Raw genomic sequence first — 16,528 nt, 5'->3', positions numbered from 1 at the left:
GTTTTAGCCATTACAAAGAGCTCATGTAGGGCAGAAGTGATTGGCAGTTCAACACATTAACAAATAACATGCAGTAGTTGCTGTAGTACCACATTTAAAACTTCCTCTTTTCATTAAGGAAACTCCTTTTCCTAGTGAAGGCCATATCCTGAAAATAAAACTTGTCAAAATCTTAATGTGCTAAGTTTAGGTTTCTGCCAAACCCTAAACTCTGTACCCTAGGCATAACCTTAATTAGCTCATGCAGCATATTTGTAGTCTGGTACTATGTAACTGTTAAATAGATTGTGGTAGATAGAAGATGAAATCTCCAGCTTTGTAGCATTTGCCATACTCTCTTAGCATTTTAAAAGCTAGCTCATAACCATAAAAGTCTGGACTATGATTTATTTCACAAAGGGAAACAAACCGATTTTTCAGCAAGCACAAATATATGTAACAGCTTTCCCAGAAACATTCCATTCAACTTATAAAAATTTGAGCAAGTAAGAAATTGGACTATTAGGGAAGATAAATGTTTTCTTTTTCATGTCTGCAGAGAAAGCTTAAGGGGGAAGCTGGATTACTTCTGCTATAAATTGTCATGTACCCTGAAAGAATTCATTGCCAGAAAGCTGAAGCATTCAGTATCCATATTCCTGAATACTCTGTTACTTGCAATTTCATACCAATGTTAATGATACAGAATTCATTTCTGATCTTCTGTTCTGGCCTGATTCCCTGCCACTCCCCCCTCCAAAAATGTGTAATAATCAGTGGCCATATTAGTCATCTGTAAAAATTCCATATTGTACCTCTAAATATTTAGGCTTTGTAACTTCTCCCAGTGCCTTCAGAGATTCTCAAAGACTTTCCATCCTGTTTGGAGAGTGAAGTGAAAAGGTTACTTGAAGGCTAGTTCTAAACAAACAAACAAACAAAACTCACTAGTTTTCATCTCTCTGTCTGCTGAAAAGATTTACTTTGTCAGCACCTTTGCAGCTATCAAAGCCTAAGTTGTACCTTCAGTAACTGAGTCACATCCTGTTTCTGCAATTTTTCCTTCCCTTTTCCTGTTTGCCCCTATAATAAGGTTGTTTTTTGCTAATTTACTTTAGACCTTTTTCCTTCAACTCTTTTTTTTATCTTTATTGCAGGGGAAATGTACTGGTATGAAAAGTTTATTTCTGTAGTGGTTTTTTTAATCCATCCATCTCGTGATAGACATGCCTGTAGCTTTAAGTTTTACATGTTTTCCATTGTGCTAGTGTTCCATCTGTGTGGAAAACTAGCGATGAGCATCATAAGGAGAAAACAGGTGTGCCTTATATTAGTTTAATTTTTATGTTACCTTTTGTTGGTTCCCTGTTTTGCTTTGTTTGCACTTTGAAAGCAATGTAACCACTTCTAGCTTATCTTCAGTGGAGAAACTGTCATCATTACAGGGATTACTTATGTGGTCTTTATGCCTTCTGTTTGTAGACAGGTATTTTCCAAAGGTTTCTGTGAGATAATGCAGGTCTGAAAGGTATGGGTGCAAAACTTGATACAAGAAATATTTATTCTGATATTTATTTTGTCATTAGAAGTGTCTGTTTCTATTTCAGTAGATAACACAGGTTGGACTATACTGGGTGACTGAGAAATGAAGGGTGGGGAGAGTACATGCTCCTCTTTAAGCATAACTCTTGGGTTAGTCTGTGCAAGGCCAGAAAACAAGGCAGTCACTGAGGACAGTAATAGTTAATACAAAAAACATTGCATCCAGACCTGTGCAGCATTTTTAACAGCCACTGTAGGTGTGTTCCATCTGCCCACATTGCAGTATCCTACTGCTGCGTGCCTCCAGCTAGCTCCTCAAGCACTCCTTGTTGCTTGTTACCTTGCATCCTATTCACCACTCCAAACCTTAGTGTGTTTGGAATGAACTGCTGTGATTACATAAAATGAAGATTTTTTCATCTCAGCTGAGGACAGAACAACAGCTATAAATGTAAAGTTGAAAACAGTTCAAACTTATTTATGTTATGTCTGAGTATTTTATATTAATACAGAATTTCAACTCAATACTGATGGGCCTGAGTTTTTATTGACTTCCTTGAGTATTATGGCGTCTTGGTACCTTCACAGAATCCTAGAATGGCTTGGGTTGAAAGGGACCTTAGAGATCATCTAGTTCCAACCCCCCTACCATGGGCAGGGAGACCTTCCACTAGAACAGTTTGCTCAAAGCCTTGTCCAAGCTGGCCTTGAACTTTAGATTCTAAATGAGTGGAAAAGGTATTTGAAAATTCCATAAATACAAGTATTTATATTCAGAGCATAAGTGAAGTTGTTGCAGAATGTTCTTTGCTCACTGGCAACATCTGCCAGTTATTTTGGGAGACACATTTTTGAAAGCTCTGTCAGAAGGGAAGAAGATTAGCTGTCCTTAGTTGCATAATTGCAAGAAAAAGTGGAGACCTAAAGAGAAATCCTGAAAACACTGTTTCCTTTCTTGGAATGATGAAAATACAGAAAGCAAATGGGCTGAATGAATTTTAAATAGAGCTCAAGTAATTCTTCGACGGTGTCTGGAATGTAGTTCCCAGAAAAACAGGTCTTGGACCCCAGAGCTGGTTGTTTGTAATTATACTCAGCATGAGCTAATAGACTGTTTTATCAGGTTTTTTAATGACTTGGAAGCATAAATAGTTATATGAGGCATTTTCTACTTAGAGTGTGTTTTTCTGAGCATTCTGGTTATGCATTTTTTAAAAAAATCACTGTCCTGTGTATTTCAGGAAGGAGAAGAAATACATAGATACATGCTGGCAGAATGTCAATGTTGGGGACTTCGTGGTGAATATGTTAGGTAGAAGCTGACATGGTGCTGTTATATTCTAGTGACCTGGATGGGATCTGTTACATTGAAACAGCAGGCCTTGATGGAGAAACCAATCTGAAACAGAGGCAGGTGGTGAGAGGATATTCAGAGCAGGTGATAATTGTGCATTTCTAGTGGTGTAAGAAAGTTGACAGATGGTGGACTAAAAAAACTCAAACAACTCAGCCCTCTAGATTGTTTTCAGATGCAGATTGCTGAGCTGTCATGAATTAGGCAAAGTTACTAGGTAACATAGTTCTAATCTGTCACTTGAGTTATTTTGAAGCAAATCTTTGTTCATGTAATCCAAGGAAAGACATATCTATTTCAAGGAATGCAAGCCAGTAAAATTAACTGTTGAGATAAATGTCCAGAAGTCATTTATGGTATGTATCATGTCATGGCTGAGAAATCTGAGTTTTTTAGAAGGGAGTTCTGTGCTATATAAAGACCTAGAGAGAAGAGCAGATACTATCTTCTCTCTTTCACTGTTTTTTCATATTGCAAATGTATTATTACTTCCATACAATACTTATAATAATATCTAGCAGCCAAAATACTGGAGGCTGACACCAAGAAGGCAATATCAAAAATTCAAAGAATCTTGGTATTTCTGCAATCTTTTTAGCACGCCTGGTACTGAGTTCTGCTGCTGAAACCCCATCCTGAAAACAACAGCAGGGAGACTCAATGTTGTCTGTAATAACAGACTGTTTAGTCCTCTGGAGATAAAATTACCTGAACTGCCTCTGAATTTGCTGCAGTGGTGAGGAAGTGAGGACAAGTGCCATATTGTATATTAAGACTCTCATTGCTTAGTGAGTATGGTAATACCAAAGGCATGATGTGCTATTCGTGGCCAAAGCTGTTTCATAGCCCCTTACAGTCACATGTTTTTTGAATTTTAATTTTTATTCATTATTTTAATCTAGAACACCAAGACAGAAAGGACTGTTTGATCTTTCTGTATATACATATCATTACACAAGGCAAAATTCAAATGGTTCAGGTTTACTGAACCAATCATACTGAGGTGGCCCTGATCTCATACCAGCTCCTGCTACCAAGGTCTGATTTGAGTCTCACTCAAGAAAGATGTTGTTTTACCTGTTTCCCAAAAACTTGCACCAAAATGCAAGGAAGAGTCAGTCATACTGTCCAAATTCCTTCACCGTTTGAGACTGTTCATTTTTGTCATCAAATAGAAAAAAAAAGTAAATAAAATTACAGAGAATATAGGGCCTTTTTGTCAGGACTGAATGGTTTCTGAACAAAGAGCCATGGCCAGTTTCACAGACCTCTAGTGCCCTGCTCCTGAGCTTCAACCAGGGTCTCTGTCCTTAAAAACTCAGACTGACTAAAAGAGGTAGTGCTGTGTAAGGGGTTGAGTCCCTGACCTCTCCGTTTCTTAACCTCAGAAGAACAGGGATAAACTACATTAAATAACATAAGAAGACAAGGTGTAAAAGGCTGCACCAGTCAGTTCCTTCTCGGCCTTCATGGTCGACTGAATCTAGTCCTAGCTGCAGCATCCTCTAAGCTACTGGGAAGTGGCTTTTATTCCAGGCAGCCTAGGAAGCCAAGCTGATGAAAGGCATTCCTAACTCTCCTCTTCCACCATGGCCATACACCCACTCAATTCTCATGCCATGTTAGCAAACCATTTAATCTGTCAGGAACGCAGCCCAGCCAAAGCAGCAGGCATGGCCTTGGGAGTCTGCATCTCTCCCCGTTCCAGTGCGTGTCTGATGCAGAGCCTATTGCTTCCAGCTACCTTACTCAGTTTCCATCTTTAATGTCCCCCTTTTTTTAGGGACCTTTACACAAAATCCAAGTAATTCTAATTCTGCCAAAATTTAAAATTTCTCTTTTGTGCCAGGAAACATGGGAAAACATCTCAAGAAATAAGATACAAAATCTACTCTCAGTATTTGCTTTGTCAAGATTATGGTGAAAAAATGCTGACCATAGTCTTATAGTCCAGGAAGATCTGAGTGCCCATATCAAGATAGCTGCTTTTGGATATGATTTTTGTTCCCTTCTGCTTTATGCTGGCACAATGTAGACATAACTTCTGTGTGTACTATAGATTACATCCCAAGTTTCTGTGGTTGCTGTTTCAAGGTATATTGCAAGAAACTCCACCAGTAGTACCTATCTAGAGTCAGTTTCTAGGCAGTAGAAGAAAAGAATTGTCTGCTTTGGCTATTTCACTTTGGGGGTAGTTCTTACTCTTTGTGCTCCTTTTTTGGTTGATCATTGTACGGAGCAAAAGCATCAATCAAGCGTGCTAAGACTTTACAGAAATGTTGTACCCCCTGTGAAAATCAACATAAGAAAGATCAGTGGAGAGACAAGCCTAATTGTTTAATAAATTTTCGAAGAGGCAGTGTATCTGTCTGTCTAAGGCTGTGTTCATACTGACTTCAGGTTAATATGGTGCAGCACATCAATACAGCAAAACTTAACAAAGAAAATTTTTAATAAAGCCAACAAAGTACATGTTAATAATATGTCTTCTGGGCTTCAAATTCTTCATACAGGATTGTGCTTTAAGCTCACAGTTGCTATTCTTCCAGTGTGGAATCACCCAGTTGTGGGAGTACAGCCTTCTCAGGGACCTGTAATTATGTAGAAGTTGTATTCAGTTACACCTGTGAATTAGAGAATTATACTGAGAGTCTGAAATATTAAATTGGTCATTCTTTTTTCCAAAGAGTAGAACAAATCACTTCCCAAAGAGTTAGTGGCATGTACTCAGCTTGGAAATGACTCAGTTATACCAGAGGCTGTCCTGTGTTATACTAGAGGTTAAAGGGACACTCATATGCCATTAACTGAAATTAAATTGCAAGTGCAAAAGCAGGTAATTTCAAAGATAAGGCCTTTTGTCTTTTCTCTTACTCCTTGTCAGGTTTCATTTCTATTAATACAGGGTGTTTGTTTCGCTTGACTTTTCACTGAAGCACTCACATCTTCATTCACCACATGTACTTCTGGTCTTTCATAACAGCCCTTTCTTTGGTATTTATAAGTCTAAAAACATCATTGCAAAGTTCTACCTGCTTTCTTTGTATTAGCACAGAGAGCATTCTAGTCATGGCATTGGAAAAAAAAAAATGACTTTTGCAAGATATTGTGCTTCCAGAGAAGACAGTGCCTCTTCTTTCCATTATATGGAAAAAAAAACCCTATAGGAAATCACTGCTTTTCAGATGTTCTTACTATATTTTTTTTTTGTTTTTTCTTCTTCCTCATTCTTCTACCCATTTTCTTCTCTCCAGTGTTCTCAAAATATCAGCAATTCAACCAATACTTACCAGGGCTTGATATTTACTTAGGGAGTCCTTCTGTGAAGTGTAGGTCTGATTTACACTGCGTAGGAGACCAACAGCAACACCAGTAACTTACAGTTTTGAAGCTACATTGTTAGTAATATATGAACCTATGAATTTATCATGTTTTTAAATTCCATCACATTTTGTCTGAGTTCTCTGGGATTTTTTTTCCTGTGGCTTTAGGTCTCTGAAATTGATCCAGAAGAATTTTCCAGTAGAATAGAGTGTGAAAGTCCTAACAATGACCTCAATCATTTCAGTGGCTTTCTGTAAGTAGACTTGATGGCTCTTCAATCTATTGTAATTTGCTTTGACATTCTTACCAATGTTCAGAGAGCTTGCAATGTTTACTTTAAAAAACAACAGTGTGGATCAAAGTCAGTTTGCACCACTACACTTCTGAGTGCAGCTCAAAAGATAGAGTACCAAAAGGGTATTTGGTCTGGACCATGGCTTGATTGGGCAAGCTGCATTGCTCAGAATTAGAAATCAGAAGGACTGGCTTCCTTTCCTACTCTGATTAGTTTTCTGTAACTATCAGTTGCTTGATCAAACTCACTCTGATTTAACTTCCCTGTCTGTGTCTTCAGATTAGGATTATGGTAAGGATTAGGGTTTTTCTTCATGGTTAGGGCTCTTAAGATCCTTAAGGATCTAGATGATCTTTAAGGTCCCTCCAATCCCAGCCATTCTGCAATTCTGTGATCCTTAAGGGTTTATGATTTTCTATAGACAGTAAGAAAGCAAAATACTGGTTTATGAGGTGACTGATTTTCAAGTTTTGACAGTTACAATGTCTATATTCTTCCCTTTGTGCACTAACATATTAGATATTTGAGAATAAAAACAAATGTATATGAATTTTAGTCTCTGAGGATCACCTTATCAAACCATGAGCCTACACTGAAAGTATGTCATAAGAGTAACAATGCTCACAAGATATTTAAAGTGGGTTTTTTCATTTTGTTCAGTTTTTTTCTGGTGCTGGTAATCTAAGTAGAAGTCATAGGGTTTCAGACTTGTTTGTTTGTCTTGATCTCTTTTCCATAGTGTTGCCTGCTTCTCATGTGCCAGCTGGCAAATGCTTGTAAATGCAAGAAAATTGTAACATTGCCTGCATGCTTGGATTTTCCAAGGTGATCTGCATACATGTTACTCCATTCTTTTGAAAAGTCTGATTGGATATGTCAGCCAGTGACTAGCAGCTCCTTTGGGAAATCTGCTCCCTATGGGTTTTGAAAAGCCTGACTGGTAATTGCTGGAGTCCTGCAGCTGACATGGTGTGCTTTTTTTTGCAGTGAGCATTCAAACATGGATCGAGTGGGTCTCAGCAAGAAAAATGTACTCCTCCGAGGATGCACAGTAAGAAACACAGAAGCTGTTGTAGGCATAGTGGTATATGCAGGTTAGTGAAGCACTCTGGCTTTCACAGGTTGCCTTGCAAACAAGATAGAGTTATGTGCTCTAAGGAAACAGTATCATAAAAAAGGGAATTGGTGGACTAAAAGCTTGAAACCAGAAGAAAGCAGCCATAGCTAGAAATGTTAAGAATGTATGTCTGGGTTAAGTTTGCCTCTGGTTTAACAATCTAAAAAACTGATATGCCTGAATTTTCCTGGAAGAACAGCTTTGTTGTGTGCAAAAAAAGTCCTTGTCCTCAACTGTTTGGTGTAGTGGTAAACCCAGGTTTTGAAATGGACATGGAAATGTGTGGCTTCCTTAGGTTTTTTTTCTTATCCAAAACTGAAGCTAGTACTATCCTTCAGTGTTCTGTATCAAAGGGCAGAGGTTTCTAAACTAATTAGTATGATGTATCAGGCCAGTTAGTTGCAACGCAGGCGTAGGACTTTTATAAAATATTAGGCATAATATATAAGGGCCAAGAATGAGGTTGTTTATATAGGAAGAAATATTAGTGACAGTATGAAATTTAATGTATACATGGCAGATTTTGATTTAACTTGTTCAGTTTTCTTTAGGACAGAATTCATATATTGTAGGAGGAATTAGTTTGCTTATGTTTATAATTGCCGTTCAAATATTAGTTAATAGAAATACTCTGTTTCCTAAGGCTTTAGAAATGTAAAGCACTTGTGCAGTTCTGATACCTGTTATTAGAGAATTTCAACCTGTTTGTTGGTTACAGGTCATGAAACCAAAGCCATGCTGAATAACAGTGGCCCTCATTACAAGCGCAGTAAATTGGAAAGAAAAGTGAACACTGATATTCTTTGGTGTGTTCTGCTTCTAATTTCAATGTGTTTAACTGGTGCAATAGGTAGGTGAGAATTGCAGACTCCTGCTATTTTCCTCTTGGCCTACAATGCTTAGTGTTTTTTCTTGAGGCTGATTGATTTTATCAGCCTTTGTCAGAAACTGCCTTTATTCATGTGTAATTCCTTAAAACCTGGGAGGGGGTTGCCAGGTTTTAGTTCATGTTGTCATGTTTTGTCTGGAGTCTAGTCAAGAAGTATGTTCCTGGTAGGAGTTCTTAGGTCTGGAACCTGTTTCTCTGATTGATTTATCTTCTCTCTCACTAACTGCTCTGCAAAACTCCTACTTTCTCTTAGGATTTTTCAGGTAACATGAGATGCATGTACAGTATTGAGGTGAGAGTGTGACTAGAGTTGTTATGACTCGGTATTTTAGGGATTGATTAAATGGTGAGCTTTAGTAAATCTAAACAGGCTAACTTTTTTGACAAATCATAAAAGTGTTTAAATTATGTTTAAAGAAACTTCTTGAGACTGCACTGAATAATGATGACATGCTGATGTGTTCATAGGTAGCCTAAAACTTGGACAAGCAAGGATAACACGATTAATTGCCAGAGGGTTTCTTTGGGAGAGAAAAGTGTTTTTGAAGTGTAGTTAATATTCCTTTAGTTCTGAGAGATGCTGTATAGATGTTTTGTTCATGGAATTGCATGTAAGGTATTTATTCAGGTGTGCATTGATACTTAATTTTAATGGGGTTCCTGTTGAGGAAAAACCCAAGAGAGAAAATGTTAGTTTAAAAGCTTATAAAGAACTACACAGTAGAACAGCTAATAAAATGACCCTGAATCGTGTTACTGATTACATACAACTGACTCACTTTATCTTGTTCTTTTTTTCAAGGCCATGGAATTTGGTTAAGTAGGTATTCGGAAATACCTTTTTTTAACATCCCCAAGCCAGACGGGAAATCAATTCCTCCAGCATTAGCTGGGTTCAACATGTTCTGGACAATGATAATTTTATTACAGGTAACTTTGGTCTGCTTTGAACATGGGTCATATTCTGATCTCATGTATAACCTTGAAGTAAGTCTCTGGCTTCAGCAGAGCTACTTCATGTTTGTAACTGGCCAAAGACTTTGGTTTTATTTAATCCCCATGTTTTATTTTGGTAGGTCTTGATCCCAATTTCTCTCTATGTTTCAATTGAAATTGTCAAATTGGGACAGATTTATTTAATACAAAATGACATTGATTTTTACCATGAGAGAACAGACTCAACTATTCAGTGTCGAGCACTGAATATTGCTGAAGACCTTGGCCAGATTCAGTATATCTTCTCTGACAAGACTGGAACTCTCACTGAAAATAAGATGGTTTTTCGGAGATGCAGCATTGCAGGACAGGAGTATTGCCATGAGGAAAATGGTAAGATGCTAAACCTGTGTTCACATTGGGTCATTTTTCCAACATATTTAATACCATGAATGAAATATTCTTTACTCACTCTGGAAGAAGTCATGCCCACTGTTTTTTTTTCTCTCCTTGAAATATTTAGAATCCAGATCCTTAGAAAATTGCCCATCTAGTCTTTCCTCTTTTTTTTTTTTGTTTTTTTTTCTGCTTTTTTTTGGTGGGTTTTTTTGGTTTTTTGTTTTTTGGTGGGTTTTTTTTTTTTTGTTTTGTTTTTTTGGTTTTTTGTTTTGTTTTGTTTTGTTTGGTTTTTGTTTTTTTTTTGGGTTTTTTTCCCCAACTAGAGTGCCAGTGCTTACCTAGCATTTTAGGGTTCAAACATCCTGTTGACTGCCATAGCAGTGTGCCACCTTTGTGTTATGTATCCTAAGGCTCCAATTTGACATACTCTTGCCCTTAAGGATACAGTAAGCCAAATGAAATACAGTTTTCATGCATTTCTTAACAGTGATTTTAATGTACAAGTCAATCAGGTGTTTGTACATGTGTCCTAATGCTGCAGAAATAAGTACCTCTTTCAAAAATGGCTGTCATATTCCTACATCTTATGCACCTGTTTATTGTTAGCCAAAAAGTCAACAAGCAGTGTTAGGGGATAGTTGCTGTATCTTTCAGTTTGCATTTCATGAGAGCCAACTTGAAGCCTTCTGGGAGCCAGAAGATACAACTCCAGACACAAGAGAAAATTGGGCAGAGTGACACAAACAATTTAATTATCTATTTTTTTAATTATATGAAACCACAGAGTTTTTATTACAGTTACCATGTACAGCTACTAGTGGCTGCAGACATTTGCTCTTTTGCAGTGTAAGTATTCTGTATGAGGTCAAAGGTGAGATGTTGACAGGTGGATGGACAGGTGAAGCACAGCTGTTTGTTAAACCAGCTCTATGGTTTCGGTGGGTTTGCTGCCACATAGAACTGCTCACAACTCTGAGCAAAAGGCACACCCTGCTGGCCACAGCAATACATCGTTTCAGCCCTTCTTTTATTGTGTCGTGGGACCAGATGGTTGCAAACAAATTTTACAGTAATTTCTACATATATTTTGAAAGTGTTATGGTGTGGGTTTCTGGATGCTTTTTTGGCTTTGCATAATTTTACTGGGAAGGATGATAACAGCAAAGTGAGAACAAATATTTTTAAGTTCTGAACTTGATGAATGAACAACTTAAATAAAAGTAGAATATATTTTCAGAGCATTTCCTAAAGGAAAGAGAAGTATTTCAGAAGAGAAACCAAAGACTAGTGTGAATGATGTAGCTGTGGCTGATTTAGGTCTCAGTGTGCCAGGGAAAGTATGTCTCCATGCACTTCTGCTAGTAGTTCACATAGAGTTATCTTCAGAATACATTAATGTGTTAATTATGTTCATAATTATTTCCTCTTGTGCCCTGTCTTTCCTCTGGACAGTAGGCATATGTTTCTTCCTAACAAATTAGAAATTATGTGAGCTCTGAAAACCAGTTTGGAAAATGTTGGAGGTCCTGTGGTTTAGCTCTGTTTTATATTTCTTCAGTTGCATAGAGCTACTATTTGCAAGGCTCCTGCTACATATGGTAGGAATTGCAGTGCACCACAGTACAGTCTTTTGCATACAAGCCACCTAGTCTGAGAATATATATCTGTATTTATATCTGTTTTGCCTGGGGTAAAGGGATGCACATGAGGGAAGCACACAACAGCAATGTCTGTGATTCACTGTAATCCTCCATCTAGGTGCCTCCATGCAGTGTTCTGTGTAAAATGCCAGTGCCTTGACAGTAGAGCGGTGTGCTGTTACAAGAGGTTGTAGCGGTTTTGTATGGCCAGGTTTTGGCATTGGAGTGGCTACGGGGGTGGCTTCTGTGAGAAGCTGCTAGAAGCTTCCCCATGTCTGGCAGAGCCAATGCCAGTGGCTCCAGGATGGACCCACCACTGTGGCAAGGCCAAACCAATCAGTGATGGTAGTAAGGCCTATGTGATAACATAGTTAAGAAGGAAAAAAAAAAAGCTATTGCTCAGAGCAGTTGTGGCCAAAGAAGAGAGGAGTAAGAATATGTGAGAGGAACAACTTTGCAGACACCAAGGTCAGTGGAGAAGGAGGGGGGAGGAGGTGCTCCAGGAGCTGGAGCTGAGCATCCCCTGTAGCCTATGGTGAAGACTATGGTGAAACAGCTGTTCCTCTACAGCCCACAGAGGTTCATGGGGGTGCAGAGACCCACCTGTAGCCTATGAGGGAGACCCACACCAGAGCAGGTGGATTCCCAAAGGAAATTATGAATCTGTGGGAAGCCTGTGCTGAAGCAGACTCCTGGCAGGGACCTATTGACCCATGGAGAGAGGGGAACCACGCTGGAGCAGATTTCCTTGTAGGACTTGTGATCCTATGGAGGACTAGCACTGGAGCAGGCTGTTCATGAGGGACTGCACTGCACCCTGTGGAGGGTGACCCATGCTGCAGCAGTTCATAGAGAACTGTAGTCCATGGGAAGGACTCACATTGGAGAAGCTCATGGAGGTCTGTCTCCCATGGGAGGGACCCCACACTGGAGCAGGAGAAATATTCTTCTGCATGAGAGCAGTGGCAGAAACATGTGATGAACTGACCCTGACGCCCACTGTCTGTCTCCCTGCACCACTGTGGGGAAGGAAGTAGAGTTGGGAAGGAGGGAGCAGGAGAGAATGTGTTTTTAAGGCCTGTTTTGGAAGCTCATGGAGGTCTGTCTCCCATGGGAGGGACCCCACACTGGAGCAGGAGAAATATTCTTCTGCATGAGAGCAGTGGCAGAAACATGTGATGAACTGACCCTGACGCCCACTGTCTGTCTCCCTGCACCACTGTGGGGAAGGAAGTAGAGTTGGGAAGGAGGGAGCAGGAGAGAATGTGTTTTTAAGGCCTGTTTTGTTTCTCTTTATCCTGCTCTGATCTTTGAGAAAATCAACTGTAGTCCATGGGAAGGACTCACATTGGAGAAGCTCATGGAGGTCTGTCTCCCATGGGAGGGACCCCACACTGGAGCAGGAGAAATATTCTTCTGCATGAGAGCAGTGGCAGAAACATGTGATGAACTGACCCTGACGCCCACTGTCTGTCTCCCTGCACCACTGTGGGGAAGGAAGTAGAGTTGGGAAGGAGGGAGCAGGAGAGAATGTGTTTTTAAGGCCTGTTTTGTTTCTCTTTATCCTGCTCTGATCTTGTTAGTGAGAAAATCACTTAATTTCCCCAAGCTGAGTCTGCTTTGCCTGTCTCGGTATTTGGTGACTGATCTCTCCTTGTCCTTGTCTCAACTCATGAACCTTTCATTCTGTTTTCTCTCCCCTGTCCATTTGTGGAGGGGAGCAATAGAATGGCTTTGGTGGGTACCTGACATGCAGCTGGGGTCAAACTGCTACAGAGGTGCTGCATGTTACTTCAGACAGAGCATGCAGCCTTCTCAACAGCCCAGAAACATGGCGCGTTGTCCAAACCTGCCTCTACAAGCATGTACTAAGTCACTGGTGCTGCTTCCTAGCAAAAGGCCTCATGTGGGATAGTGTCTTTGGTAGTTGTGGAGAGCCACAGTTTGTTTCCATCTCTTTGGTTTTTAGAAGAACTGTGTTGCTAATTTCATGTTGATATCAGGAAGATGGCTTGGCAAGGAAGGTGTAAGCTCTGGTCTCTCTGCTTGCCTTGGACTCATCAGAATGGCAAAGTAAGGGGCAGGAAGCTTTCATTTATGTTCCAGAAAGAGAAGACAACAGGAAATAAGGAGAGCTTAACAGGCTAGCAAATCTGGTAGCTTGTTTCCTGAACATAGCTAAGCTCCTGTGCTTTGTCTAGGAGGAAAAAGACTTACAAGTGATATAGTAAATAAGTTTCTTTTTTGCTCAAAACAATAATTTTGTTTCCCTTTTCGTAGCAAAAAGATTGGAATCGTATCAAGAGATGGATTCAGAGGATGAGCATTCAGCTGACTGGCAGAGTGGCTCTTCAACCCATGTGTCAAAATGGCAGGGGCACAGCTGCAGAGCTCTGCATGAACCTTTGAACAGCAAGTCTTTGAATCAGTCGTCTGGGAGTTATCCTGCCTTCAAAAGGGAAGATGGAGCTGGTGATGTTCCCCACTCAGGACACATGGCTTTCAGCAGTCCCATTGTAAGTAAAAGCTCTTGGGTTTGATGCTAGATTTCTGAAGCAACTCATGAGATACCTTTTTACCCCCATTTGATGAGAGTGCTTGTCATTTAAGGAAGCTTTTCTCTCTTTTATCAAAATCAGAGCCTCCCATGATGCATCCTGTTTGCAGCTGACATTGCAGATACTCATTGGAACATGAAGGTGTATGCTTTGGTTCTTACTGCTGTGAGTCCATGATCACTCCAGCTAAAATTACCAGCTTCATCTTAATAACAGTTTGTTCTTTTATTTTAAGAGGTTTTTAGCATTTTCATTTGTTTATAATAGGAAATATGTAGAGGATCAAGATTTATTTGCAGTTATGAGAGATAAAACCTCTCCTGTACCTGAAGGTGTCTAAATATCATTCATCATACTTAATCTCTGTTGAAGTGTCTATGAACTAAGACTTTACTGTTTAACTCTTTGGGCATGAAGTTTGCCATTTTCAACAGGCTAAGGAGAGAAGTTGTATGAGCTTCTACACTTCATTCATCTGTAACTGATTTAACTTCCAAAGACTGAGATGAAGCTTATAACCTAATGGACAGTTTTGATCATTTCATAATAGGAAACAGATGTTGTACCAGACACACAGCTGCTGGAGAAGTTCAGTCGAATTTCTTCTCATTCCTATCAACAATCAGAAGCTAGCAGCAAGTTATCTGTGGAGACAATGTACATCACTGACTTCTTTCTTGCTCTGGCAATCTGTAATACTGTAGTAGTTTCAGTCCCTAATCAGCCACGTCAGAAGGTAAGAAGGCCTTCCTTTTGCCTGTTGGGCCATATTTGCAAACAACTGAGCTCCCTTGGTTCCATTACAAAAGGAAAAAACAATTAACTGACCTTTAAAAAATTGTCTTTTTCACCTCAGTTGATTTGTGTTGTTAGAAAAAAGGGGAATTACTGTAAACCCATGGAGTGCAATGAGTTAATGTATAAAATAATGCTGGTAACTTGGCTTCAGTGTTTTTGTTTCTGAGTATAGACTGTTCATAACTTTTACAAGACAAATTTTAAGCTTAAATTGCAATTGTAATTTTTTTTCTATGTTCTAGTTATGTTTTTTCTAGATATGTGCATAGCTTCTTTTAACAATATGCTAACACTCAGGCTACCTTTACAAATAGGTTATTGTTGACTGAAAGATAAGAATAATCTCAGAAAATTCCCACAGTATTGAAACTGAGAATGGTCTTACCTGTTCCCTGACTATTCAAATAGAGTTTCAGCAAAAATATGAAAGATCAAGTTTTATATGTGTATTAATCTGAAAAAAAATTGCTTTGAAGAGGTGTCACCTTGAATTAAAAGTGCATTTGCTAGACTGTTGTGGTTTAGTGATCTGGAGAGTGTATAAGTCTTCCTGAGACCCAGTTGTTTTCAGAGCACACAACCTAACTTTTTTTAAAAATAGTACTATTTTTTTCAAATCTCTTGTTTTTCAGGGTGGGAGTTTCAAAACCTCATTTTTTCCCATTTTTGTCTGTGTTGAATAATTCCCAAGTTCAGCTTTGATTCCCTTCCCCCATCCCATGGTGATTTCCATTTGTTGAGTTTGTCTTTTTGGAAAACAAAATAAATTACTGACATGTGCAGGACTAGATTTTGGCATCTATCTAGGCAGAGAACCTACAACCATGGCTGGAGACGTTCCCAAAGCATATCCTGTGGGTTATGAAGTGCCTCCTATGTACAAATAAGCCTGGCATTTTAGTGTGCTTCCAAGCATTCCCAGAATGTTTAGTAGGCAGCTTAGGGGTCCATGTGTGGATGAGGCAGCTGAGTGCATATTTAGTAGTTAGACGTTCCTTAAATGTGATGGTGAGCAATATACAGATGAGGTTCTTGGTTTTTTGAGAATAGTATTTTTGAATAATTTGCTAACAGTGTAGAAAGTATCCAGGTCACTAGTAGGTAGGCTGGGAGGAGCAATGTGGCATGAGTTTTCTGAGTCATGATTAGGGATAACAGGAAAGAGCTCAAGGCAATAGCAGATTTCAGTGTTGCCTTAGGGAGAGGCAGTGAAAGGATGTTCCTAGTCTGTATTTCCATGATATTGAGTGGGGATACATTACAACTTGTTAGTATTCTGGTAGAACTGAAGCCAGGTCTGTGCTTACATTATTCTTTTCTGTAGCAAAAGAGAGGAAGCTTCCTGGTAACTCGTTCTTAACTCTTCACCAGCAATGAGAAAGGAATGTCAGCCTTGCATGCCTTGTTCTTCCTTTGTAAGCTGTTGGCTCCCTAACTGTTATGAGTAATGGGAAGCCACTGATGTAACATTGACAAAAGAGGAACTGTCTTTTAATTTAAAACATTAAAAAATATTGGTAAGGTACTGTATTTTTACCAGCTCTTGTAGCTACTTACTGTGAGAGATACGGAGTTGGTTTATTCTTCACAAGTATCTTACTCATTCAGAACTAGGATTAAAGTGTTTAGTTTGATTTGCCACAACTTTTTAAAAGTTACGATGTCAACTAGCTCTTTTCATGACTTGAAGTTCTAAA

The 16,528-nt window shown here is 39.1% G+C and overlaps 1 protein-coding gene across 1 annotated transcript in view; it reads left to right on the top strand.

Annotated features, from left to right (window-relative positions):
• ATP10D (ATPase, class V, type 10D) overlaps positions 1–16,528 on the top strand; it is a 32,535-nt gene that overhangs the window by 2,107 nt on the left and 13,900 nt on the right. The window contains 9 exon segments of the mRNA XM_009079056.1: positions 2,763–2,832; positions 2,834–2,959; positions 6,367–6,452; positions 7,482–7,588; positions 8,330–8,461; positions 9,303–9,430; positions 9,577–9,829; positions 13,756–13,991; positions 14,584–14,769. Coding sequence (XP_009077304.1) covers positions 2,763–2,832; positions 2,834–2,959; positions 6,367–6,452; positions 7,482–7,588; positions 8,330–8,461; positions 9,303–9,430; positions 9,577–9,829; positions 13,756–13,991; positions 14,584–14,769 — 1,324 coding nt within the window.

The sequence above is a fragment of the Acanthisitta chloris genome, unplaced genomic scaffold, assembly GCF_000695815.1.
Source record: "Acanthisitta chloris isolate BGI_N310 unplaced genomic scaffold, ASM69581v1 scaffold31817, whole genome shotgun sequence".
NCBI classification, from domain to species: domain Eukaryota; kingdom Metazoa; phylum Chordata; class Aves; order Passeriformes; family Acanthisittidae; genus Acanthisitta; species Acanthisitta chloris.
Note: the sequence above shows the minus strand (reverse complement) of the source record. Positions and strands in the feature narration are given on the sequence as shown.